The sequence below is a fragment of the Bufo bufo genome, chromosome 1 (genome assembly GCF_905171765.1).
Source record: "Bufo bufo chromosome 1, aBufBuf1.1, whole genome shotgun sequence".
Taxonomy (NCBI): Eukaryota; Metazoa; Chordata; class Amphibia; order Anura; family Bufonidae; genus Bufo; species Bufo bufo.
This window is the reverse complement of record NC_053389.1, coordinates 770,238,062-770,265,672: the sequence shown is the minus strand read 5'-3', so window position 1 is coordinate 770,265,672 and position 27,611 is coordinate 770,238,062. Positions and strand designations below refer to the sequence as shown.

The 27,611-nt window shown below is 48.3% G+C and overlaps 1 protein-coding gene across 2 annotated transcripts; it reads right to left on the bottom strand.

The window, feature by feature from the left end:
* SLC39A14 (solute carrier family 39 member 14) lies at window positions 1-26,873 on the bottom strand. 2 transcript variants are annotated; one of them, XM_040414776.1, is made up of 9 exons: window positions 26,716-26,873; window positions 24,874-25,115; window positions 19,955-20,135; window positions 16,852-17,021; window positions 10,815-10,937; window positions 9,848-10,024; window positions 9,550-9,757; window positions 3,671-3,855; window positions 1-1,071 (listed from the first exon to the last, which is right to left on the bottom strand). In XM_040414776.1, the coding sequence occupies exons 2-9, from the start codon at window positions 25,105-25,107 to the stop codon at window positions 925-927; spliced, it is 1,425 nt and encodes a 474-aa protein (XP_040270710.1). In that variant the 5' UTR covers window positions 25,108-25,115; window positions 26,716-26,873; the 3' UTR covers window positions 1-924. The 2 variants fall into 2 exon arrangements, with proteins under 2 accessions (XP_040270710.1, XP_040270709.1); XM_040414775.1 differs by lacking the exon at window positions 16,852-17,021 and adding an exon at window positions 14,231-14,400 and having other exon boundaries at window positions 6-1,071.
* Window positions 26,874-27,611: the final 738 nt, after the last annotated feature.

Below are 27,611 nucleotides of genomic sequence, written 5' to 3'. Positions count from 1 at the left end.
TTAAAAAATAATAATAATTATGATGAAGTTTCTTCCCAACAGAGTATTTCTAAAAGCATTGTGGGTAAGGAATGATGGCAGTACAGCGAAGGAGGGCTGTACTATCGTAGCTACAGGACCACACACACACTCAGCTCTGCTGCTCTAGAAGACATACTAGCTCAGCATTCTCTAATAAGTACTATTACTAACATGCACACAAATCCCAAAAATGTGCAAATCCACCCCCAGCACTGGAAGATCCCTCCCGTGACGGTGCTATGTCCACTATAATATGGCAAGCTTACAGCGCAGCACCAGTCATGCACAACAAGATTTCTACTTCTCTTCCCCCTTGTACTTCGGGATACACTACTTTGCTTTTGGACAGAGCAGCAGCATGGGACGCATTCGGTCCCGTCAGTCTGGGTTGTTCTCTGTAACCGGCGGCTCTTGGGTCAGTTCATCGGACGCCGCTGGATGAAGAAATAACGGAACGGCTATGGTGCCAATGAAGCAGTGGTTCGGTTCGGCACGGCTCCAGCATCGCCTCTGTTGCACAGGACATGGAGAAAAGTCAACCATTTTGTCTAGTCGCTTTGGTCCATTGGAATAAAATCCACTTATCAATATGATAAGATAAACGTCTAAAACCAGAGTCCTCAAATCTCCAAGTCAGAGACTGATGTGAAAGGAGAGCGAGCGGTGGTTGGTTTTGGTCGTGACGGATTTGGTACAGGCCTCGTAATCGAATCGCATTAGGAAGAAATAGTCAGTCACCCCTGATGCTCCTTGGGTGTGGGACGGGACACCATGTAGGTAGAGGGAAGGCCCTCTTCAGGTACAAATGGCGGCATTTCCACCAGTATGCGGGGTTAACACTGTGCTGTAAAATGCTCCTCTTCCCTTGGTCCAGTTTCCTCCTCACAAGTCTCCATCCTTGGCCTATCCCAACTGGATCTGACCAGAGAACGTTGTCAGTAGCAGCATGATGGCAAACCCCGTCAGCAGGCCGGCATTCTGTATGAGAAAGGCAGTGAGGGGACGTCCTCCCTCCTCATCCTCTTTACTGACTTCATTCATCTCTGGGAACTGAAGCAGAGAGAAAAAAATAAAGTGTTATGATGGGCAGGAGAAACGTAACCTCTGTGGGACCATGAGGTCTATATCATGGAGTCTGAAGAACAATAGGAAGGCATCTCATGTTACAGGAGACCTTCTCGGTTTTTAATCTCCTTGGCCACATGACCATGTAACGTGCACATATAGATTCACGTAAAACGTGCTAGCGAGCTTCTAGCAACCCTGAAGGGACATGAGCATCTAGGGTAAGCTCAGGATGGGTGGAATGTATTTCCAGAGAAGCAAAATTTGCACCAAAGGTTGCAGTTTTCATATAAAAAAAAAAATTAAAAAATCCTAGAAGGGGGGTGGGGGGGGGGGGGGTAGTTTGACGTAGGCGTCACCCTCTGCACTGCAAACAATGAAAATCTGCAACATAAATGGAAATGCTACAGATGGAGTCCGCCACCACAGGTCAAGTTAAAGGGGTTGTGGAAGAAGAGGATCGGCACTCGCAGATTAAATGCAATTCTTGTATATTTATTGCCACATCAGAAGAATTGATGCGTTTCGACTCACTTGACCTACTTGAGACAGACTTAAGTGTGAGTCGAAACGCGTCAATTCTTCTGATGTGGCAATAAATATACAAGAATTGCATTTAATCTGCGAGTGCCGATCCTCTTCTTCCTCTATTTGTGAGCTGGACGGCAGCCCCGGACAGGTGCACCGCACTACGGACAGCGGAGTGCCGACTGTGTTATAGTGAAGTCAAAGGGGTGGTGTCACTTCAGCTAGTTGCACTTACTAATGTATTGCGATTGTCCATATTGCTTCCTTTGCTGGCTGAATTCATTTTTCCATCACATTATACACAGCTCGTTTCCATGATTATGACCACCCTGCAATCCATCAGTGGTGGTCGTGCTTGCACACAATAGGAAAAAGCTCCAGCCTCTCTGGGGGCCCGGGACTGTAGGACCGCACATAAGCTGGTGCTTTTTTTTTTTTTTATAGTGCAAGAGCACGGCCACCGCTGCTGGATTACAGGGTGGTCGTAACCATGGAAACGAGCAGTGTATAATGTGATTGAGAAATTAATCCAGCCAGGAAAGGAGGCAATATGGACAATCACAATACATCAGTAAGTGCCTTGTATTAACTTTCTCTACATAACAAATGCTATTTGCTGAAGTGACACAACCCCTTTAAGTGAGGATTTCTTGCTGTGTGTGGATGAGAAATTTTTACCATTTCATCCACTTAGTGGCTACTGTATTACAGTGTGTATTTTCTGTACACAATTCCACTGCTAATAAGCCACAGAGTATGTGCCACATGTGGCTGTAACCTTAGAGGGCTTGTCTAGAAGTGATCACTGCGTCTGGCGTTTTGCTGACAAGTCTGCCCTCTGCCGCTAGATATATCCCATCGGCGCCCCTCCTTCTGTGCATCCCCACCACTGCCTTCTTCCTCCATCATCACCATTACCCAAGCCAAAGAATTACACCGGGGTGTGCAGACTTTCCCATCTCATCTGACATCAGGCACGGGGAGATGCAACTGCACATGGTACGACATCCAGCAAATATTGTGCATCCATTAAACGATATGGTCGCCCCTTTCTATAGGTTGTCCCATTATAAAGGACTTATCCCCTCTCTACAACATAGGGAACCAGTGTCTGATCGCCTGTTGGGACCCCCGCCGATCATGGAGGATTCAGTGCTCTTCTGTTTGACTGGAATGGCACGTGACGGGGACATGCAGCAGCGACCATTTGGGCATCAGGAGAGATGCGGGTGACGGGGGCGAGGCAGGTATAACCTATGACAGGGATCAGCAACCTTCGGCACTTCAGGTGTGGTGAAACTACAACTCCCAGCATGCACACCTGCTTGGCTGTTCTCAGAACTTCCATAGAAGTGAATGGAGCATGCTGGGAGTTGTAGTTTCACAACAGCTGGAGTGCCGGAGGTTGCTGACCCCTGACCTATGAGGTGCCCGGGAATTTGGAGGGGCATTATAGAGGTCGGATAACCCCTTTAACTCTATGGGACTGTCTGAGATGGCAGAGTACAAGCGCTCGGCTATCTCCGGCAGTCCACCAGAGTTAAATGGCGCATGTGTGACCCCCCCCCCCATTCCAATAAGAAACAGTGGGTCCTGATTCTTGTGATCGGTGAGGGCCCATCAGATCAGACACCTATCCCCCTATCCTACAGGTCTTTATAATGGGATAACCCCTTAAAGGCTCTGTTCACATCACATCTGAGCCGTCTGGAGTATTGCCTGTTCCTGATGGAAGGCACTGACCTATTGTACAGGCATACAGCGGCATAGGTTATCCATTGACTCCAATAATAAAACCACTAACACAGTTTATGGGGTGCCCTTGTATAGAAAAGCATAGTCAACTATGCATTTCTACGCACACAAAAGTAGTATACCAGCCCAACAGAGGCCATATTTTTTGAATGGCCAGAAGCCTATGTATACGTTTGCCATATACTCCAAACACAATGTGAACAGAGCCTAATAAACATGTTCATTTCCACCGCCCTATCCTACCACACCCCTGTGCCAGTCCTCCTTCAATATCTTGAATGATCAATCCGGTATTACTCACCATATCGGCCAGAGCGATGTACAGAAACATTCCTCCAGCTAAACCGAAGATCCAATTGGAAGAGAAGTGGCTGCCGGCGAGAATCCCAAAAGCCAGGCCGAGGTAGCAGCAGCAAGCGGACAGGAAGTTAAAGAAGAGCGCCTGAGGGATGCTCATCCCAGCATTCAGCAGGATGACAAAGTCGCCTGCAACACAACATAGCAGAAGGTTCAGATCCACAAACAGATACCAACCTGGAAATAATGACTGGCACAGACCGTGACCCGCGGGCCACACAATCAGCTTCTTTCCAAGGTTAATGACCATGTTGTGTAACCATCATAAAATTCCCAAACTGTACCGAGTGTTCATAATGACTTCATTAAGCTTTTTTTTGCACCGACGGCAGTCATAGGCAGTTCATCAAGGACATGAACTGATAAGAATATCATTAGGAGCAGCTGATGTCTGGTATTTCATTAGATCACAATGTGGCAATGCCATATGACCCAGCTGCGGTGGCACACCCTGTGTATTAGAGCTCTGCCCATCTGATACGTGGTCTTTTCTTGTGCATCACAAAGGGGGGTCACTGAGTTTCTCTTAAAACTTGATAGGTCACACAGAGATATCAAAAGTTTTGATCAGTGGGGGGGCTGAGTGCCGAGACCCCCACTGACCACTAGAATGAGGAGAGAGAAGAGCTCCCATATCACGCTCGCTCTCTCCTCACTGCACGGGACGGAACTGAGACGGGTCCATAGACTTTCTTTTGCGCCCATTTCTCTTCTATCTCCTGCCATGAGAAGAGGGCATGAGATGCGAGCGCGTCCCTTTCCTTAGGGTCCATTCACAAGACCATATTTGGTCTGCATCTGATCTGCATGTTTTGCGGATTAGATGCAGATCCATTCTTTTCAATGGGGCTGCAAAAGATGAGGACCGCATCAGAGAAAAAAATAAAAATAAAATAAAAATACAATGGACTAAAATGCGCCAAATTTATTGAGAGACGTACAAGCTACTAATTTTGCTGCATTGTAAGAGTACTGTAGAGTAACATTTTTACAACGCAGGACGCGCAGAACCGGAAAGTGCGCAACGCACACGGCTGGTATCTATTTTTTTATTTTTGGCGTACCCCAAAAACAGATACAGTTGTGTGCATGAGGCCTAAAACAGGAAAGGGGAAGAAAAAAAAAAAAAAAAAAAAAAAAAAAAATAAAAAAAAAAGAAGGAGCTCACATTTTTGGTGGAAACAAAGCAATGAAACTTTAGGCTGCCACTTCTTTGGTGCAGGGGGCTCAATAAAAGCCCTTAGGCCTCTTTCGCACGAATGATACGGATTGGCTCAGGATGCGTTCAGTAAAACTCGCACCATTTTGCAAGCAAGTTCAGTCAGTTTTGTCTGCGATTGCGTTCAGTTTTTTTTTTTGCGCGGGTGCAATGCGTTTTTCACGCGTGTGAAAAAAATTAATAAAACACGAAAGGTTTACAAACAACATCTCTTAGCGACCATCAGTGAAAAACACATTGTAAGGCCTCATGCACACGACCGTTGTGTGCATCCGTGGCCGTTGTGCCGTTTTCCGTTTTTTTTCGCGGACCCATTGACTTTCAATGGGTCCGTGGAAAAATCGGAAAATGCACCGTTTTGCAGCCGCATCTGTGATCCGTGTTTCCTGGCCGTGAAAAAAATATGACCTGTCCTATTTTTTTCACGGCCAACGGTTCACGGACCCATTCAAGTCAATGGGTCCGTGAAAGAACACGGATGCACACAAGATTGGCATCCGTGTCCGTGATCCGTGGCCGTAGGTTAGTTTTTATACAGACGGATCCGAAGATCCGTCTGCATAAAAGCTTTTTCAAAGCGGAGTTTTCACTTCGTGAAAACTCAGAACCGACAGTATATTCTAACACAGAAGCGTTCCCATGGTGATGGGGACGCTTCTAGTTAGAATACATTACAAACTGTGTACAAGACTGCCCCCTGCTGCCTGGCAGCCCTGATCTCTTACAGGGGGCCGTGATCAGCACAATTAACCCCTTCAGGTGCGGCACCTGAAGGGGTTAATTGTGCTGATCACGGCCCCCTGTAAGAGATCAGGGCTGCCAGGCAGCAGGGGGCAGACCCTCCCCCCTCCCCAGTTTGAATATCATTGGTGGCCAGTGTCTCCCCCCCCTCCCTCTATTGTAATAATTCGTTGGTGGCACAGTGTGCGCCCCCCATCGGCCCCCCCCTCCATCTATAGCATTAACAACATTGGTGGCCAGTGTGCGGCCTCCCCTCTTCCCGCCCCCCCCCCCCCATCATTGGTGGCAGCGGAGTTCCGATCGGAGTCCCAGTTTAATCGCTGGGGCTCCGATCGGTAACCATGGCAACCAGGACGCTACTACAGTCCTGGTTGCTATGGTTACTTAGCATCCCATCCCCCCCCCCCGATCATTGGTGGGAGCGGGTTACTAGCAATAGTACAATAGTAGAAGATTCATACTTACCGGCTGCTGCGATGTTCGTGTCCGGCCGGGAGCTCCACCTAGTGACAAGTGACAGGTTTGTGCGGCGCATTGCTAAATGAACTGTCACTTACCAGTAGGAGGAGCTCCCGGCCGGAAGCAGACATCGCAGCTCCCAGGTAAGTATGAATCTTTTACTATTGTACTATTGCTAGTAACCCGCTGCCACCAATGATGGGGGGGGGGGGGGAGAGATGGGAGGCCGCACACTGGCCACCAATGTTGTTAATGCTATAGAGGGAGGGGGGGCCGATGGGGGGCGCACACTGTACCACCAACGATTGATACTGTACCACCACCAATGATATTCAAACTGGGAGGGGGGGGGGGGGGGGGGGGGGGGGGGGGTCTGCCCCCTGCTGCCTGGCAGCCCTGATCTCTTACAGGGGGATATGATAGTACAATTAACCCCTTCAGGTGCGGCACCTAAGGGGTTAATTGTGCTGATCACGGCCCCCTGTAAGAGATCGGATGCTGCTAGGCAGCAGGGGGCAGTCATGTACACAGTTTGTAGTATATTCTAACTAGAAGCGTCCCCATCACCATGGGAACGCCTCTGTGTTAGAATATACTGTCGGAAATGAGGTTTCACGATCTAACTCATATCCGACAGTATATTCTAACATAGAGGCGTTCCCATGGTGATGGGGACGCTTCAAGTTAAAATATACCATCGGATTGGAGAAAACTCCGATCTGATGGTATAAAAGGGACTCCAGACTTTACATTGAAAGTCAATGGGGACGGATCCGTTTGAAATGGCACCATATTGTGTCAACGTCAAACAGATCCCTCCCCATTGACTTGCATTGTAATTCAGGACGGATCCGTTTGGCTCCGCACGGCCAGGCGGACACCAAAACGACTTTTTTTTCATGTCCGTGGATCCTCCAAAAATCAAGGAAGACCCACGGACGAAAAAACGGTCACGGATCACGGGAAAACGGAACCCCGTTTTGCGGACCGCAAAAAAATACGGTCGTGTGCATGAGGCCTAACCGGAAGCCCCATTCACTTTTAAGGGGCCAGGGCTACGTAAAAAACGCAAAATGCTGCGATTCTCACGCAACACAGAACTGATGCGCGATAAAAAAATAAAAAAAATAAAAAATACACGCTGATGTAAAACAGACTTATTGAAATGAATGGGTAAGGATTCAGTGCGGGTGCTATGCGTTCATATCACGCATCACAACTGTTCAGAAAATTTGCTCGTGTCAAAGGGGCCTTATACCTCATTCACACGTCAGTGTTCCACGGACAGCACACGCCCTTATTCATTTTAATGTGCGTATTCACACATCAGTGTTTTAGCACGGATGCACGCTCTATTTTGTCCATGTTCACGGATCCATCACGCGCATTATAGTCTTTGGGTCTGTGAAAACCACGGATGTAAGACGAATGCCGACCACGCTGCATCCGTGTTTGACGGATGATTAGGAAAAGATGTCACTGAAAAACACAGATGCAACATGGACAGCAAAAAACGGACACACGGGACCCAACACTGATCCTTCACGGACAGCTTCATGGATGCATCACTGACCACCTGCTCACGGATTTGAGCACGGACACGGACGTGTGAATGAGGCTTTATGCAGGTGATTTAGATCTTTGTATAAGAGAAATATATATATATATATAGCCCTGACCCCTAAAATTATAAAACAAAATAAAGGGGGTTTCCCCACAAAACAAACTTAACCCCTATCCACAGTATCTGGCTGGTGGTGACCTGAACGCTGTGACCCCCACTGATCAAATGAATGGCTCGGCAGGTCAAGCCTGCTTGCTGCTCTCCCATTCACTCTCTATGGGACGGCCGCATAGGGGATAAGTTTGCAATGTAAGAAAACCCTTTATTCAGAATAAAATTTTGGACTTATAAATGACATTCTGATAAAACAGTGGAATATATTAAAGGGCATCTGTCAGCAGATCTGTCCCTAGGACACTGGCTGACCTGTAACGTGTGCACTTGGCAGCTAAGACATCTGTGTTGGTCCCATGTTCATATGTGTCCGCATTGCTTAGAAAAATGTAATTTGATATATGCTAATGAGCCTCTAGGAGCAACAGGGGCGTTACCGTTACACCTAGAGGCTCTGCTCCCTCTGCAACTGCTGCGCCCTCTGCACTTTGATCGACAGGGCTAGGCAGTGAATGTCCACACTCCCGGCCCTGTCAATCAACGTGCACAGGGCGTGGCCGTTGGAGAGAGCAGAACCTTTTGGTGTAATGGTAACGCCCCCGTTGCTCCTAGAGGCTCATTTGCATATATTAAAACATATTTTCTCAGCAATGTGGACACATATGTACATGGGACCAACACAGATGTCTTCAGCTGCCAAGTGCACATGTAATAAGTCAGCCAGTTTAATAGGTACAAAACTGCTGACAGATGCACTTTAAAACGGCAATCACCTAAAATAAGAACTACGGGAATAATCCAATGCAGCCTGTGTCTGCTGAGAGATCGCAAGTATGAAAGTCCCCGCAGGCCTAGATCTTATTACCGCAACCTTACTACAGTGGATTTCCTCATGGAATTGTCATTAAGGGTCCATTCACAACAATACACCCAGCCGGCACCCCCATAGCAACTGCGGACAAGAATAGAATAGGGCATGTTCTATTTTTTTCCGGAGCCGCGGACCGGAAGATTGGGGCCGTGCTCCGGGAATGCAGATGCGGACAGCACACTGTGTGCTCTCCGCATACATTCCTGCCCCATAGAGAATGAATTGGTCCGTACCGGTTCTGCAATTTGCGGATGGATGCGGACCCTTTCTATGGACGTGTGAATAGACCCTTAATGCAGTTCTTTCGCACATTTTTCAGCGGGAGGCTCTCACCTCCAAAATCACTTTCAAAGTAAGCATACATGTAGTGTAGGGTAGGTGTCCCGAAACATACCCATACCTTTCTTGTGAAAATCCAGCCTGATAAAAGCTTCTTCGTTTTAAACAAAAAAGGGTGTTTTTTTTAAATGCAAATACGTTTTTGGTGCGCAACAGGCGGGGCTACTCCATTCGGAGCATCTAGCTTCCCCTGTGTAATCTATACAGGGTGAGAAATCTTAGGGGCTGTCACTCAAACAAGAGGGGGAGCTGTTCGGCAGCACAATGTTGGATTAATGGTGCACCAAAAACCACAAGAAGCCTTTCTCAGGATTGGAGGACTGGGTTTTCACAAGAAAGGTATGGTCATGCTGCAGTGTACCTACCTTTCATGGAGATATGCTTACTACCAATTTTGGAGACAACAGTCTCCCTTTAAAAATGTTATCCAAGATAGGACTTTCACTTAGCACACAATCCAGAACATGGAGAGCCCAATATGGCAGATCTTGCTTTGGTTGGCATCGGTTAACATACCAAGTTCATGGGGAAACTCCTCACACAGGATGGCGATAGACGTGCTGACCCCTTGGAAGACGGACACTGTAAACGAGGCGCCGATAGCTAAGCCATCTATGAAATTATGGAGTCCGTCACTCAGTGTGATCATCCAGGCAAGTGTGCCAATGTCAGAATACTGGATCCCTTTGAGCCAGTAACAAGAGCTTTGCTTCCCCGGGAGTTCCTACATCAGAAGATACAGGACATGTAAGTGTGCGCCAATTGTAAATCATAAGGGATGCATGCATGGAGGAGAAGGAGATTCATCACTAACCTGCACAGCCAGAGACCCCACCACAACCTTCTCATCACCCGGGTGTTGTCGCAGGTCAGACTCACTGCCACCTGGTGGAGGAATCATGTGATCCAAGTCGCCATTCTGCAGCTTCTCCGTCACCCCTTCTTCGGCATCCCGTTTGCTGGTGTCGGCAGTATAGTGACTGTGCCCGTGCTGAGGAGGGAACGGAAAGAAGGAGTCACTGACAGACACTACAGGGCCCATTCACACTTTGGGGATCCGATGATGATGATGGATTAGTGTTGAGATTTGTCTCCGTACAGTATTAGAATGTATGGGCTCCGATGAGCTGAAGTAAGTTATTCTCGAAGTCGGGTGTGACTTCGCTGAATAACTTCAGGAGTTGATTTTTAAAGTGGAAAACCAACTAGTACCTCGGAACCGAAGTCGAGTCCGGTTTAACTTTTTAAAGTGGTTTTCCCACTTTAAAAATCAACGACCGAAGTAATTCAACGAAGTTACGCGTCACTTTGAGAATAACTTATTTCGGCTCCTCAAAGCCCATACAGTCTAATACGGTACGGAGACTGATCTCAGTACAGTATTATTCCGAAGTTTTGAATGAAGCAAGTTCGGATGAAGCATCCGAAGCTCGCTTCGCTCAACGCTAATGATGATTTCAGCATGGATCTGCTAACATTGCCTATATCACAAAAAAATTAATAAAATATTACTACTACGAGCGCTGGTGCCTTCTCAAACAGCTGATCAGCAGGGCTCCCGGGTGTTGGACCCACCACTGATCACCTATTGCAGAGGAAAGGACATTAGTATAAGAGTCCATTCACACGTCCGCAAATGGGTCCGCATCCGTTCCGAAATATCGGGAACGGGTGTGGACCTATTCATTCTCAATGGGGCAGGAATGGATGCGGAGGAAGCTCGTTATTACAACGCTGCTCCCAATGAAGTCAGCACGGCGCCATCATTGCCGAGACATTACCTCATGTTTCCGATTGAGAAGCATCTTCAGGACCTTTTCGGTGAAAAAGAAAAGATAAAATCCCCCAAAGAGGACTGCGGATGTGGCTATGTAAGAGTCTTCCTGCGGGTTAAAGCCGAATGCCTGCAGTACAGTAAGAAATAAGAGTCACGACCCAGTATTGGCATCAGTCAAAGGACATACATCCCAGTAATGTCCATTATGGCAGCTTCTCCACATACACCATGACACTGCTTAAATAGCAACTCCCAATTCTGTTACTATTGGAATCGCTTACCTAGCTGGGACTGCGCGCAGTAGATGCAAAAGGCAGACTTCATAGCTGGGTGGATTCACCAAGACCAGCCCTAGTATAAAGCCCGCCGGCATAGGATTCATAAAAATGATCGAGGGACTTGCGACTTTATAATTTTTTGGGGGGGGGGTCGTAGGAGCTCTGGGTGCCCACGGCTGAAACGTACACCAGATCAGAGCTGGCGTAGATTCCAGGTGCAATTTACGCCAAAAGTAATCTTAAATCTGTCAGGGTGCACAGGCCTTGCCTCCTCCTCCCTCTAAAAAATAAGTTCAAAGCGCAGAATACACCGCCATAAAGCTGGCCAATTTTTGCGCAAAAATATGCGACTTCTCTATGGCGCTGCTGTAGAGGCATTCAGAAAGTCTCCTGATGAGCAGCAATAAGTGGAGGTGATGCCAATCACCAGCATCTGAAATCCGATTGCTATAGGCAATTGCTCCACTCTTCCTCTGCATTAGGGGGCATTCACACGGCCGAATCCGTTTGGCGGTCTGCCAACTGGGGATCCACCAGACACGGACACCGGCTGTGTGTGTTCCACATCTTGCGGATCAGCATGTCCCGCCCTTTGTTAGAAATGGCAAAACGGACAAGAATAGGAGATGTTATATTATTATTTTTTTATTGTAGGGCCACGGAAAGGACATATGGATGTGGACAGCACACGTTCGCTGTCCGCATCTTTTGCAGTCCCATTAAAATGAAACAATGCGCAAAAATGATGATCGGATGCGGATCTAAAATATGGTCATGTGAATGCCCCCATTAGGCTGGGGCTAGGTCGCGAGGCATCATAGCACCTGACCATCACCGGGGGGTTGCGATGAGACATGCCGCAACTGTGACTACTGCAGAAATTTCAAACGTGTTGGCTTTTTTGGGGGTCGCGACTTTTCCCAGACAGCAAGTTGCGCAAATGTTTTCAGTCACACGACTTGCTCTCATGAGATACTATTAATAATTAGGTCCGGCCTGGACGTTTACCCTGCATCACCCTCAACCTGCCTGGATTCCTAGTAATTCATTATAGCCTTCTGCACACGCAGTGAGAAGAAGGCCTTGTGGTTTTGGTGCCCCATCGATTCAGGATGAGAATGGGATCACACCTACCTATGTAAGTGGCCAGCTTTAGGGGTGTGCGACCTGTGCACCTGCCCATGGCACTTCACTCTTCACTATTGTAGAGGGCATCACTGGCCTGATCGGCCAGAACTTTCACCTTATATTAGTTTGGGCACAGGAAATCGAGCACGCCATGGGCAATTCTGCTAGGATTTCATAGACTTCCCACAGCTAGTAGGAGCACCTCCAATAAGAACAGTATAATAGGGAGTTGCCATTGGAGCAATGACCAAGAAAGCGGCTCTAGAAGTGGAGTTTTCCTTGAACAGAGGTAAAGCACCCATGGTTCTCCGGCCGGATCTACAAGGAGTCCGGCCTGGCAAGCTGGGGAACCACTACAAGGAGCCCGGCCTGGCAAGCTGGGGAACCACTACAAGGAGCCCGGCCTGGCAAGCTGGGGAACCACTACAAGGAGCCCGGCCTGGCAAGCTGGGGAACCACTACAAGGAGCCCGGCCTAGCAAGCTGGAGAACCACGGGGCTTTCCACAGTTCTGGAGAATGTGTGATTGAGGCCGAGATCACACAAGCAGTTTTTGATGCAGTTTTTTTAGCCAAAGCCAGAAGCGGGAAGTAGCAGTCTTCCTCTTCATAGCCCATTCCCTTTGCAAACTGCACAAATTCAGCCTCAAGTGGAAAACAACCTCCGCTTCTGAGCATTTTCTACAACGTTTCAGTTTAAATGTGCATAAAATGAGAAATAAGGTTTTTGTTTTGTTTTTTACGTTGCTTGTGCTTTCTTCTCCATTCACATCCAAAGCTGAAGTCATACTTTACTACTACTCTGGAGCGTCTCAAAATAGAGAGATCTCTCAGAAACCCAAACAGGGCACTCCGATTCATAATTTATAGTTTGATAGGGGTTTCTTTGTCGAAAATGGCTGTCAGGAAGGGGGGGGGGGGGGGGGGAATTAAATGTGCCATAGTTCAGGAGATTTAAAGGGACTGTCCAGCTTTTACTCAGGATAGGCTATCACTGGCAGACTGGTGGGGTCTGTCCGTCAGCCCGCACCCCCACCAATCGGCTGTTCACACAGCACTGTCAACTGCAGCACTGCTTCCATTGACTTCAATGGGGAGCGCAGTCTGAATAGCTGATCGGTGAGGGTGCAGGATGCCGGGCCCCACCTAACAGCTAGTGGAGGCCTATCCATGCTAACTCCACCATCCCACCTGACGATAACTTTTTGGCTTGGATGACGTGTTATAAGGCAGGATAACGGCACTTTACAGACAGTCTAAGGGTCCAATCACACGTCCGCAAAATGGGTCCGCATCCGTTCTGCAATTTTGTGGAACAGGTGCGGACCCATTCATTTTCAATGGGGCCGGAATGTTCTGTCCGCATCTGCGGATCCGCACTTCTGGATCCACAATAAAATAGAACATGTCCTATTCTTGTCCACAATTGCGGAAAAGAAAAAGGCATTTTCTATGAGAGTGCCGGCGATGTGCGGTCCGCAAAATGCGAAACGCACATTGCCAGTGTCAGTGTTTTGCGGATCCGCAAAACACATACGGACGTGTGAATGGACCCTAAGGCGGTTTCGATTTGCCACAGTCAGATAAGGCTGTGGAGGGGAGCAGGGGAAAACAGACTCTGCGGAGGGTCTCCAGTTTGGATGGACTCCCATGAAGTTTTGTCAGCGGGGGCTCTTAGCTGGTGGAAGGGGCAAGCTCGCCCCGGTCTATTGTGTGGGGTGCTACAAATGGTCAGGTTCACCCAACTGAGCCTGATGAAAGACAGGCCAAATTTTTGCCACATAGGAGTTGTGTGCACTGCTTCATCAGCAGAATGTAAACGTTTGCTGTGAATGGAGAAGAAAACATGTACAAGTAAAAAAAATCCATAGTGGAGAAGTAAAATAAAGTGACCCCCATTTTAAGTAGACCGTAACTGGAACGTTGTAAGATGTCAGCGACTAAGACTACGCATGCACTGTCTCACACCACGCAGCACACACACGGTGTCTTGGGATTGTACGAGGTCCCCCATACCTCGGGGATGAGCTGAAAGAGAGCGTTGGAATAGAGGGTCCCAATGGCGAGAGCAATGAAGAAGAGGAGAAGACGCTTGTAACAGGCTTTCTTCATGAAGGGAACCACGCCGGCCCCCAGGAGGGAGGAGAGGGAAATGACCGTGACACATAGGAAGCCATAACCCCACACTAAAGAAGGAATTAAGGGGGGGGGGGGGGGGGGGGGGGGGGGACAGAGACATCAGGGAGAGATAAGGATGTTAGAGAGGAAAGAAGGACAGAGGATTCAAATCACAGGGACGGGAGAGAGAACAAAAGATGATTAATGATCTGATTCCATAGACACAGTCTGATCACATCTATTAAGTCATGGGCCTCATGCACATATCGCTCCAGTCCTGCTCGGAGTCTACATCTCAAACCCAGCAAGATCCAGCTTCTCTCCCAGTTAACAAGGTTGCACAGATCACAAAAACATGGCTGCTCCTTCCAAACACAGTGCCACGCCTGTCCACAGGTTGTGTGTGGTATTGCAGCTGAGCGACATACACTTTACTGAAGGAGATCCGCTTTACCAGGCATAACCCATGGAGCATTTTGTTGCCGGAAGAAAGCAGCCATGTTTTGCTTATCCTGTACAACCCCTTAAAGGGGGTTTTCCAGGAGTTTGACACTGATGGCCTAGCGTCAGGATAGGTCATCAATATCTGACCGGTAGGGGGGGGGGGGGGGGTGACACTGCCGGCACTCCTACCGATCAGCTGTCTGAAGAGGTCGCGATGCTCCGGTCCTCCTCACAGCATACCAAGCACAGCGCCATACGTTGTATAGTGGCTATGTTTGGTATTGCAGCCCAGGCTTATTAAATTGAATGGGACATGTGACCGATGAACAGGACGTCATTGGTCTAGAAAGAGGCTGCAGAGCTCACTAGAGCACCAAGGCCTGTTCATACAGCTGATCAGCGGGGGGTGCTGCAAGTCAGACCCCCACCCGTGTATAGGTTATCGGTGTCAAACTCCCAGAAACCCCCCTTAATGAGCTGTCATGACTATATTGCATGTATTGCGCTCAGTATAAACGTGCATGAGTCCCATGATTTCCACCAATCTCCGATCAGAGGGCATTGCACCAGCACATTCTAATGAATGGCTCTTCATAAAATGGATCCAATGGCCCAGCCATATATAACCGAGGAAACCAAAAACTCCAGGTAATTCTGCTGTAGCCGATACTCCCATAGGAGGGGTCATCTAGATTTTTTTTATTTCCATTTCCTCCCCCCTTCCACCAAGGACAGAAGAGCATGGTCTCCATTGCTTCCTCACACCGAGAGGGAGGTTTCAGCTGCAGCATGCTGCCTCCCTTACAGCCACCTATACCCCATCTCTCACATGCATAAGTAAATAGTGATGAGCAGCAGGGGTCATATTCGAATTGGTTATATTTCGCTAATATTTTGTAGAATACTCGTCATATATTTGCAAATTGGTTATATTATACTTTTTTTTTTTTTACGCGAAAATCGGCAAGGTAATGATCGCGTAATATGCGAATATTGCGCGCTCAATACAGGCGTGGGTCAAAAACAAATATATAGCACTATAGAATATAATGCTATATATATATATATTAGTTTTTAAAATATTCGTCATTTTTTACATCTGAACACCTGATTCCAATGACTCATTGGCCCACAAGCAAGAAGCAGGGAGGAATCATGTGTTCAGATGTAAAAAATGACGAATATTCTAAAAACGAATATATAGCGCTATATTCTAAATATTTGCGAATTCTCAAAGTGCCGATATTCGCGATTAAAATTCGCTATTCAAATATTCGCGCTCAACACTATTAGTAAAGGGGGCAAATGGAACCAGATAAAGGAAGAGAAGGGAGGAGGTCACGGGAACGGCTGCCATATTTGAACGTTTGGGTTGAGTTTTTTTTTGTTTTTTTACGCTCCTTTTACAAATAGATCGGTTACAGCAGAAATACAGACGTTAATTACACCCTGAAAACAAGAAAGAGGTTGAATTGACATAAAATTAACAATATCATTAAAAAAATATTCTATCGCTGTATTCAGTAAGGACCGGTAGACACATCACAGCGCGGCGGTTCTGATTGAGTTAACAGTCACAGTGGCCGCCATTTTGATTTGTGAACCAGTAGAGGAAGTATATCACAATGGTATGCCACGTGACGTTGCCAAACTTTTGCAAATATGACTAGTGGCTCCTCCTGCAAAATGGCGGCTAAAGGGCATCAAAAACATATACACTGAATTACAGATAGATCTGTCAGCTCATCAAGGACATGGGGGAATGGAGGCAGCACCTTCCGAGACGTCAGCATTCACCAGGACCCCCCCTTTAAATGAATGGCTCAGCTTTTAGGGCATGTTGTATTACATGAGACGGATGCGCTCTATAAGGGTTACATGAAGGCAGAAGCTAGGTGGAGACACTGAATGATGCTTTAGTCTTCTACCACAGATAGGTCATGGAAAAATAAATAAGGCGATGAAGATACAACTATAACCACCACCCTCCCCCGTTGTACAGTATATGAATGGTCAGTGTGGTTCAATGTTCTGTAGAGCGTGGGTTCCCTCTGTGGTGGAAACTGGTACTGCACCTCTGGGATCAACTGCAGGAGAGCATTAGACAGCAGCGTGCCAATGGACAGGCCGATGAAATAGATAAGTAGTCGTCGGAAGATGGGTCTCTCTACGCATGGGGCAAAGAACACACCCAGGAGAGAGGACAGGCTGATCAGCGTGACTGCCACGAACCCAAAACCCCAGACTGTGGGACAAGAGGACAAAGTAAGGGATGTGTATGCAGTAGAAGGACATAGAAACAGACTTACAGCAAGACTAAGCATGTAACATCCCACTTGTATTGCATCCCCTAAGGCTGCAGGAGGCATAAGAACTGGTCTAACAGAGTCACGTCGTTAGTACCCTCCAAAAATCTGCCGATCTGTCTCGGCTCTTACCAGTCATCCTCGTCTGACAAGTTCTGAGAAATTCTATTCACTTGTTCCTCATTACATATGGGATCAGGGCCGTTCAGGACCCTTAGGCCTCTTTCACACGGGCGTCATGGTTTTAAGCCGGATAAGATGCGGGTGCGTCGCGGGAAAATGCGCAATTGCAAAAACATTTTAATGCGTTTTGCACGCGCGTGAGAAAAATCTGCATGTTTGGTACCCAGACCCGAACTTCTTCACAGAAGTTCGGGCTTGGGATCAGTGTTGTGTAGATTGTATTATTTTCCCTTATAACATGGTTATAAGGGAAAATAATAGCATTCTGAATACAGAATGCATAGTACAATAGCGCTGGAGGGGTTAAAAAAATAAATAAAATGTAACTCACCTTAATCCACTTGTTCGCGCAGCCCGGCTTTCTCTTCTTTCTTCATGGTGATGGATCATGTGACGGACCATGTGATGAGCGCAGTGACGTCACCACAGGTCCTTTTCGTCCTGCACAGCAAAGATGAAGACAGAAGAGATGCCGGCTGCGCGAACAAGTGGATTAAGGGGAGTTACATTATTTTTTTTTTTAACCCCTCCAGCCCTATTGTACTATGCATTCTGTATTCAGAATGCTATTATTTTCCCTTATAACCATGTTATAAAGGAAAAATAATAATGATCGGGTCCCCATCCCGATCATTTCCTAGCAACCGTGCGTGAAAAATCGCATCGCATCCGCACTTGCTTGCGATTTTCACGCAACCCCATTCACTTCTATGGGGCCTGCGTTGCGTGAAAAACGCACAAAGTAGAGCATGCTGCGATTTTCACGCAACGCACAAGTGATGCGTGAAAATCACCGCTCGTGTGCACAGCCCCATAGAAATGAATGGGTGTGGATTCAGTGCGGGTGCAATAATGCGTTCACCTCACGCATCGCATCCGCGCGGAATACTCGCCCGTGTGAAAGAGGCCTAAGGGAAGATGCAATGGCATATAATGGTTATCACCTGGCCTTTAGCACTTCTCAGAAGGATGACCTACTATTCTACTATATACAGGGTTACTGCCGCTGAATGCAATCAAGGGTTCTCATTCACTGACAGCAAGCTGATATCTTGAAGATGGGACAGAACTGTAATACAAAGCATATGAGAAAACTGCACAACTGTTCATGTATACAGTGATTAAAGGGGTTGTCCAGCTTTTTAAGCCTTTTTGGCTGTCACACACCCAGCCGGACGTGTGGAGGGATGCATACTTACCTGCTTCCCGCTCCTTTAGTCACCCTCCGTTAATGCAGCACTCCAGTCCCAACTTGTGGTGGACAGAGGTCTCATGCCGCTTTGGGAGACAGGTCACCGTCACCAGTCATCAGATGCACTGGCCCACGTGATGGGTTGCCAATGGAAGTTTGAAAGCAGGAACCAAAGTGCAGCAATGACAGAAGAAACAAAGGAGCCAGAACCGAGTGGCAGAAAGCAGGCAAGTATGCGTCCCTCTACAGGTCTGGCGGGGTGAATGGGTCAGCCAAAAACGCTTAAAAGGGTATCAGTCAGCAGATTTGTACCTATGACACCGGCTGACCTGTTAAGCTCCATTCACACGTCCGCAAATGGGTCCGCATCCGTTCTTCAATTTTGCGGAACGGGTGCGGACCCATTCATTTTCTATAGGGACGGAATGGATGCGGACAGCAAACAGTGTGCAGTCAGCATTTGCAGAGCGCGGCCCCGATCTTCAGGTCCGCAAAACATAGAACATGTCCTATTCTTGTCCACAGCTTGCGGACAAGAATAGGCATTTCTATGGGGGTGCCGGGCGGGTGTCTTGCGGATCCGCAAATTGCGGGTCCGCAACACACCACGGACGTGTGAATGGAGCCTTAGATGTGCACTTAGCAGCTGAAGGCATCTGTATTAGTCCCATGTTCATATGTGTCCACATTGCTGAGAAAAATTATGTCCTAAAATATAAGCAAATGAGCCTCTAGGAGCAACGGGGGAGTTACCGTTACACCTAAAGGCTCTGCTCTCTCTGCAACTGCTTCACCCTCTGCAATGTTTATACTGCTTGGTCCTGTCAATCAAAGTGCAGTGGGTGCAGCAGTTGCAGAGAGAGCTGAGCCTTTAGGTGTAATGGCAACGCCCCCGTTGCTCCTAGAAGCTCATTTGCATATATTAAAACCATCATTTTTCTCAGCAATGCGGGCACATATGAACATGGGACCAACACAGATGTCTTCAGCTGCCAAGAGCACATGTAACAGGTCAGTCAGTGTCATAGGGACAAATCTGCTGAGAGAGGACCTTTAAAAAGCTGCACCCCCCCTTTAAGTGTCATTTATAAAAAACTTGAAATAAAAAGGACAACATGGACCTATAGTTACGGATGATTTTTTGGAGGAAGTGCCCTTATAATAAAGTGACATAAAGGGGGTCAGACCCACAGAGGTCTTCACAGATGGGCTTATCCTGGGGAGAACCAAGACTGAATGAAACCCCATAAACAGGAACTCCTAACGCCTTACAATGACGTGACCTGGAAAAGAAAGCAGCCGTACGGTCCACATTAATACCTTCTTACCGCCGCCAATGCCGTTAGGCTCTTGCCAACTAAAATCAAACACATTAATCAAAAGGAAGTTACAAAACATTTTTAAAAAAGGTGCCAGACGTGCCCGCAGCCTGAAATCCCTGATGTCCTTCAGTCACTGACCCTCGAAAACATGTGGTGAAGGTGGCTTCTTTCTTACCTTCAGCGCTGCTAGGTCTTCCCTCTGTCTCGGTGTCATTGTGAAGGATGGCATTCTCCTGGCACGCTTTTGTTTCCAACTGCTGAAGGATTGATGGGCAGAGACTTTGCAGACCCCCTGCGTCGACCGTGGAATCAGAGGTCAGGTTGTGAGCAGAAAATAGGGTAGAGGCGCTGAGACACTGCAAGAAAGATACAGACGGTGACACACAGAATATACACACAGAAGACGTCAGGTTAAGGCTACTTTCACACTTGCGTTAGGAGCAGATCCGTCTGGTGTCTGTACAGACGGATCCGCTCCTATAATGCAAACGCTTGCATCCGTTCAGAACGGATCCATCTGCATAACTGTTTTTTTCACATCTGATTTTTCACTTCATGAAAACTCAGATCCGACAGTATATTCTAACACAGAGGCGTTCCCATGGTGATGGGGACGCTTCAAGTTAGAATATACTAAAAGAACTGTGTACATGATTACCCCCCCCCCCCTTCCTGTATTTAACTCATTGGTGGCCAGCCACCCCTGTTTTTAACTCATTGGTGGCCAGTGCGGCCGGCCCCCCCTCCCTAATTAAAATGACGCTACTGCATTCCTGGCTGCCATGGTAACTTAGCAATTTTTGCAAATTATACTTACCTGCGCTGTCTGTGACCGGCCGGGAGCTCCTCCTACTGGTAAGTGAAAGGTCTGTGCTATAAGCAATGCGCCGCACAGACCTTTCAATTACCAGTAGGAGGAGCTCCCAGCCGGTCACAGACATCGCAGGTAAGTATAATGCTTCTAAAATTTCTAAGTAACCATGGCAGCCAGGAATGAAGTAGTGTCCTGGTTGCCATGGTTACCGATCGTAGTCCTAGCGATTAAACTGGGACTCCGATCGGAACTCTCGTACTGGCCACCAATGAGTTAAATACAGGGGAGGGAGGGAGGGGTCTGCCCCCTGCTGCCTGGCAGCACCTGCCAGGCAGCAGTCATGTACACAGTTCTTTTAGTATATTCTAACTTGAAGCGTCCCCATCACCATGGGAACGCCTCTGTGTTAGAATATACTGTCGGATCTGAGTTTCACGATCTAACTCAAATCCGATGGTATATTCTAACAGAGGCGTTCCCATGGTGATGGGGACGCTTCAAGTTAAAATATACCATCGGATTGGAGAAAACTCCGATCTGATAGTATATTAATAGGGACTCCTGACTTTACATTGAAAGTCAATGGGGGACGGATCCGTTTGAAATTGCACCATATTGTGTCAACGTCAAACGGATCCGTCCCCCTTGACTTGCATTGTAAGTCTGGACGGATCCATTTGGCTCCGCATCGCCAGTCGGACACGAAAACGCTGCAAGCTGCGTTCGGGTGTCCGCCTGCTGAGCGGAACGGAGGCCAAACGGTGCTAAACTGATGCATTTTGAGCGGATCCGCATCCACTCAGAATGCATTGGGGCCGTACGGAGCCGTTCGGGGCCGCTTGTGAGAGCCTTCAAACGGAGCTCACAAGCGGAACCCCAAACGCAAGTGTGAATGTAGCTTAAGCTGGACATACAGACGTACACGTGCACACTGGGCTTAGCCGAGCATGCATGTGGAGAAGCTGCTACCAAACCCTCTATTGATAACCAAGGGATCTGACACATTGAAATCCAACTTCCCCCATCCTTCGAGGAGGTTTGGGACACGCGCCATACGCATTAGATGGCGGCTGACATGCATTTAATGTGTGCGGCCATCTTTAGATACATACAGGAACCGATATTTGTGGTGGTAGCCAATCAGCAATAGGGATCCTGTAAGCGATCCTACCCCAAAATTTTAAAAAAACTAAAAGCCAAAATGTTAAAACCTTTAGATGACACGAGGGTGTGTGTCTAGGACCCTGCAATTACAAACCGTACCCAGGGGGGTTCTGCATCTCGGAGCTGATTGCAGAGAGCTTCACTGAGCAGATGCATTACAATGTAGGTCAGAGATCTAAAAATGTCAGGAAAGAAGGCCCAGGGCTCCAAAGAGGGGGGGGGGGGGGGGGGGGGTGGGCAAGTATACAATGATGTGAATGCAATACAGTTTGGGACATCCTTGTAATAGTTCTGACCCAAACTCAGACCAGGAAGAGTTGTCATGGGCGCACAGGTGCAACATGCTGCGTCCTCCAATTTACTACTTTTCATACACGCCATGTCACCTCTTATGGCAGCAGCATTAGGTACCTGGAGTGAATTCACCCTCTTCCCTCCCCCTCAAAAATAATCAAAGATGCATAAAGAATTAAAATTGCCATCATTTGTGAAACATTCTAGGGCTGCTTCACCCATTCTGTCAACAAGCCCGGAAACCACCACTAGGGGGCAGAGCTGTCCCTCCAAGGAGGCCAAAAGGGATCCAGCGGATTCACCAGGACGACGCAAATCACGTCAGCGGCCAACCATCCGCATCCATCACCAAAAAGGTGACCACGTGGAGTGCATTGAGGACTACCCTCAAAATATGGACATGGGAACCCGAGCGGTTCCTATGGGCGACTCCTACAGTTTTGCTTTGCACTAGCGTTGGCAGGGGTTGGCGTGTCCCAGACGACAACATTTTAGCTGGATTCCTTCCTCTTCAGGTACATTTACTAGGATTATCCTGTAATCTAGAATAGCTGGCAGTCCAGCACGCCTCAGGTCCCATTACGGTGGAACGTGTAGGACTCATGGGCTGCAGATGAAAGGACTGGGCGTTTGTGGCGATTACGGTCTCTATAAAGAGCCCTCTGTTCAGTAAATCCTCGCTGCGTGTGTTAATCTATTGGAAAACCCCAGATAAACCACTTTACACCATTCACACGTATTCTGGACGGAGAGAACACCCCGCTCTACAACGGCTGCCGCCCCCTTCCCGTCAGCACTAATCGTGCCAGGTAAGATTAGCTGGAGATTACCTGTTCATCCGCCAGGCCATATACACGTACTCTATATACACCATACTAGGCCTCATGCACACGACCGAGTCCCTATTGTGGTCTGCAAACCACAGGTCTGCAAAATACAGAACCTTCATTGTGTGCACTCTGCCTTTTTCTCACTCCCATCATCCGCAATACAGAAAAGGATGGGACATAGGAAAAATGCGGACTGGACGCAGATGCAGAACACAGTCGTGTGCATGCGTCCTTACGGGAAGTTTAAATCCAGTGAAAATGCTCGGTTGTAGATCCATATGCAAGATCACACATCAGTAAGTTTTAGGATCCCCTCTCACATCCAGGACAAAAGGGATCTATGTAAAGACCAAACCCCTTTGGCACAGCACAGATTTCTGATAATCTGAAGCAACTTTCCGAGCAAAGGGCATTTTCTAGCAATCAGAAATCACTGTGCGGTGCCAAAGGGGTTTGGTCTTTATGTGGATCCCTTTTGTTCTGGGAATGAGTGGAGATCCTACAGTTTACCAGGAGCAGACGAATAACCGCTGGGGATCCGGCAATGCTGGATCGGGTGAAATCTGGTTGCAGATGTGAACGTACCCTAGCAGAAATCTCATTGCTGTGCCAAAGGGTGCCCTGCTACATACAGTCCTTTTGTGCCCAAAAAGGCCCTGTAAACGGGGGTAATATAATAAAAGAATTGATAAGCACCCCTTTCGCCACGCTGCGGAAGAAGCTGCAGGGTGAGCACCCAGGTCTTACAACAGCTGATGCATCCATCAGATATGATCTGTCCTTGGTATTATTACCACTCAAATCTACAGATCAGACCGCACACACTATAGAATTCCACTTCTGAAGGATTGGAGAGGATTGATCGGATCACTAAAGCGCAAACCGTTATTAGGGGGCGTTCACACGATGGATTTGACTGCGGAGTTTTGGGGCGGACAGCGGAGCTGAAATTCTGTCCTTTTTGCCTCCCACACCCCTTGATAGGAGGCAGGGATGAGGATGGCGAAGAAGCGGCTTATAGCTGCGGGTGCTTCGAGAAGGGACGTGTCCCTCAGCGCTGCCTTCCACTGAAATGAAAGCGAGGCAGAAAAGGACACGGCCGCCATCGGGTTTTCTGCGAAAATTCAACAAGGACAACATTTAGCTGTGGACATCCCCTAAGGCCGCTTTCAGACAAGCAAGTGTCACGCTCCGGACTCGCAGCACCCGTCCTGAACTCCCAGCATTATATTGATTTATGATGCTGTGTAACCCTTACAGTTCTGGAATGTATTAGATAACACTGGGAGCATTATCCAATACATTCCAGACCTCTAAGGGTTACATAGCATCATAAACCAATATAATGCTATGCGCCACAGTCAGTGCTGGGGGGTCAGGACAGGAGCTGCCGCATACTCACACTGCGAGTCCAGAGCATGACACTCGCTCGTCTGAAAGTGGCCTTAGGGCTCATGCACACGACCGTATGTATTTTGCGGTCCGCAAAAACTGATTAGAAAAAAAAAAAAAAAAAAAAAAAAAAAAACACGGATGATGTCCGTGTGCATTCTGTATTTTGTGGAACAGAACAGCCCTATCCTTGTCTGTAATGTGGACAGTAATAGGACATGTTCCTTTGCACACGGAGTAACTTCCGTTTTTTTCGCACCCGTTGAAAAGAATAGTTCTGTATACAGTCCGCAAAAAAAACAGAACAGACACGGAAAGAAAATATGTTTGTGTGCATGAGCCCTTACTCTGAAAATACTACTGCAGGAATGATTTACATACATGTGGGAATATGGGCAGCTGGTCTTCCCTCCACAATACACTGGTGTAAAGGAAAACTGGTTTAGCTTCCCGCTTCCAATCAGATTCCACCTTTCATTTTTCAGAGCTTCTTTGGAAAATAAAAGCTGGAATCTGATTGGTTGCTATGGGCACCTAAACCAGTTTTGATAAGTCTCCCTCCCGGCTCCAGGATTAGCGCTCTGCTGACATATAACCCACCTGTGATATGTTGCGGGACTCCCTGGCCCCTCGTCCAACCTCCAGTCTTTCTAGCAGAGTCTGCAGCTGCGGCAATGAGAGGGTCTCATTCTCCCCATACCGCTCCAATATGTCCTGCAGGAAGGAAGCCGCACTCAGCCAATCACGGGAGGCAGGAGCAGCCAAATCGTCTGAGGAGCTCACAATTACAGAACCAAGCAGCAGGGAGGCGAGAAGGAGCCATGGACCAGACATGATGGATTCTATAGGGGGAGAGATGCAGACAATATTAGTGGCAGTGCCCCGGTCCATAATGGAGGGGGGGATGCCGTATAACCTACAGGACGGCGTTCACTGAAGACACAAATACGTTTGACTTTTCATTGTTATCTGCTCAGCATGAGGACAGCGGGGAGACAGCACAAGGACGCTGAGAAGTAAAAATGGTCCGTAGTAATGAGGGCATGAGAACCACCCTGTGGTGCAGGGCACGAGGGCGACCACCAGCAGTGTGGGGTCTGGAGGCAACCGTCCATTATAACAAGGCAATAGAGTGACAGCACGGGGCAAGAAAGGTGACAGCTCAGTGTAGAAGTGCGACAGACAGAAGAAAAGGGCGCCAAGACACTGAGACGTACAAATGGGCTATAGTAAGGAGGGCAACCACCCCGCAGTGCAGGGCACAGAGGCAACAGTCCAATATAATAAGGTGGTATAGTGAGAGCCAGGAGCACAGGGTGCCAAGACCCACGGACATTGAGACACACAAATGGGTTATATTAATTAGGGCACGAACCCCCCCCCCCCCCCAGAGTATACGGCATGAAGGCGATCCCCCCCCCCAGAGTATAGGGCACGAAGGCGATCCCCCCCCCCCAGAGTATAGGACACGAAGGCGATCTCTCCCCCCCCAGAGTATAGGGAACGAAGGCGATCTCTCCCCCCCCAGAGTATAGGGAACGAAGGCGATCTCTCCCCCCCCCAGAGTATAGGGAACGAAGGCGATCTCTCCCCCCCCCAGAGTATAGGGAACGAAGGCGATCTCTCCCCCCCCCAGAGTATAGGGAACGAAGGCGATCTCCCCCCCCCCCAGAGTATAGGGAACGAAGGCGATCTCTCCCCCCCCCAGAGTATAGGGAACGAAGGCGATCTCTCCCCCCCCCAGAGTATAGGGAACGAAGGCGATCTCTCCCCCCCCAGAGTATAGGGAACGAAGGCGATCTCTCCCCCCCCAGAGTATAGGGAACGAAGGCGATCTCTCCCCCCCCAGAGTATAGGGAACGAAGGCGATCTCTCCCCCCCCAGAGTATAGGGAACGAAGGCGATCTCTCCCCCCCCAGAGTATAGGGAACGAAGGCGATCTCTCCCCCCCCAGAGTATAGGGAACGAAGGCGATCTCTCCCCCCCCAGAGTATAGGGAACGAAGGCGATCTCTCCCCCCCCAGAGTATAGGGAACGAAGGCGATCTCTCCCCCCCCCAGAGTATAGGGAACGAAGGCGATCTCTCCCCCCCCAGAGTATAGGGAACGAAGGCGATCTCTCCCCCCCCAGAGTATAGGGAACGAAGGCGATCTCTCCCCCCCCAGAGTATAGGGAACGAAGGCGATCTCTCCCCCCCCCCAGAGTATAGGGAACGAAGGCGATCTCTCCCCCCCCCCCCCAGAGTATAGTGCACGAAGGCGATCCCCCCCCAGAGTATAGGGCAATATATAAGGTGATAGGGTGACAGACAAGGGCTGACACTACCATGTACCATGGTTTCTAGTACTGAGGGCACAAGATGACAGGTCGCCAGGATCCACTGACATTGAGATGTATAATTGGGTTATGGTAAAGAGCACAAATAATAAAATGAAGCCTCACCTTGCCGGGCCGCTGCCCTCACGCTCACACAAGTCCAGCAGCTCACGGTGTCCCGGTCACTCTGCTCATCACGGCCTCCCTGTCAGCAACGTGGAGCTCGGGAGCTGGCTCTTTAAACCTTGACGTCACATCACTGTTAACCCCACCTCTTTTCCGTGACGAAGGGGGCGTCACTACCGACATGGAATCGTCAACACATCACCCACCTGTATTGATAAACCATTCACTGCTACAAAATAACGACGTCAAGTTCAACCGCTCAACCTTTGTGCAAAATAAGCCCGCCGCAGCCGCCATTTTACCCGAGACCACATCTTAAAAGCTATGGAATAAGGCTCCGGCAATATGTCTTCTCTAAAGACCCATTGCCCTCTAGTGTTAAGACGCCGAGTACTAGGTATGAATGGAATACTATTTAGCCCTACTCTGCATGTCATTGGTTGTGTGTAACCACGTGACCGGCTTTCCAGTCGCTTACGTTAAAATACAGCGGTGGGTCACGTGATGTGGTGGCGGGATTTGATTTGTAGTCCGTGTGAGAGAAATGTCGCCCACTTCTGGGACTGGGACATTTCTCCCGCCAGAACTGTACTGTCAATTATCACGCAGGAATGTGGAAAAACGAAGTGAAAACTATTATAAACAATAAATGTCAATCAACAAAAGCATGCGGCTTTATGAGAAGTGTATATTCACACATGGCAGTTTTGTTGTAGAGACTTTTACAACTGAGTATAAATCCCATTCTTTTGAATGGGGTTGATTTTCCCCCCAATATATTTCTGCAGGGCCCATTCAGATAACCTGGAGTGCTGAAGGTTGCTGACCCTTGGCCTACAATAACATCCACCATGCATAATTGGGCACTTGCTTCCTGATGCGATGCGTTTTTCACT

Coding starts and splice junctions, on each gene's coding strand:
- SLC39A14 (XM_040414776.1), bottom strand. CDS start 25,107: ATGTCTGGTCCATGGCTCCTTCTCGCCTCCCTGCTGCTTGGTTCTGTA. Junction 10,025..10,814: donor TTCTCAATCGGAAACATGAG/GTAATGTCTCGG, acceptor TTCCCTCCTCAG/CACGGGCACAGTCACTATAC. Junction 1,072..3,670: donor ACATCGCTCTGGCCGATATG/GTGAGTAATACC, acceptor TCTCTGCTTCAG/TTCCCAGAGATGAATGAAGT.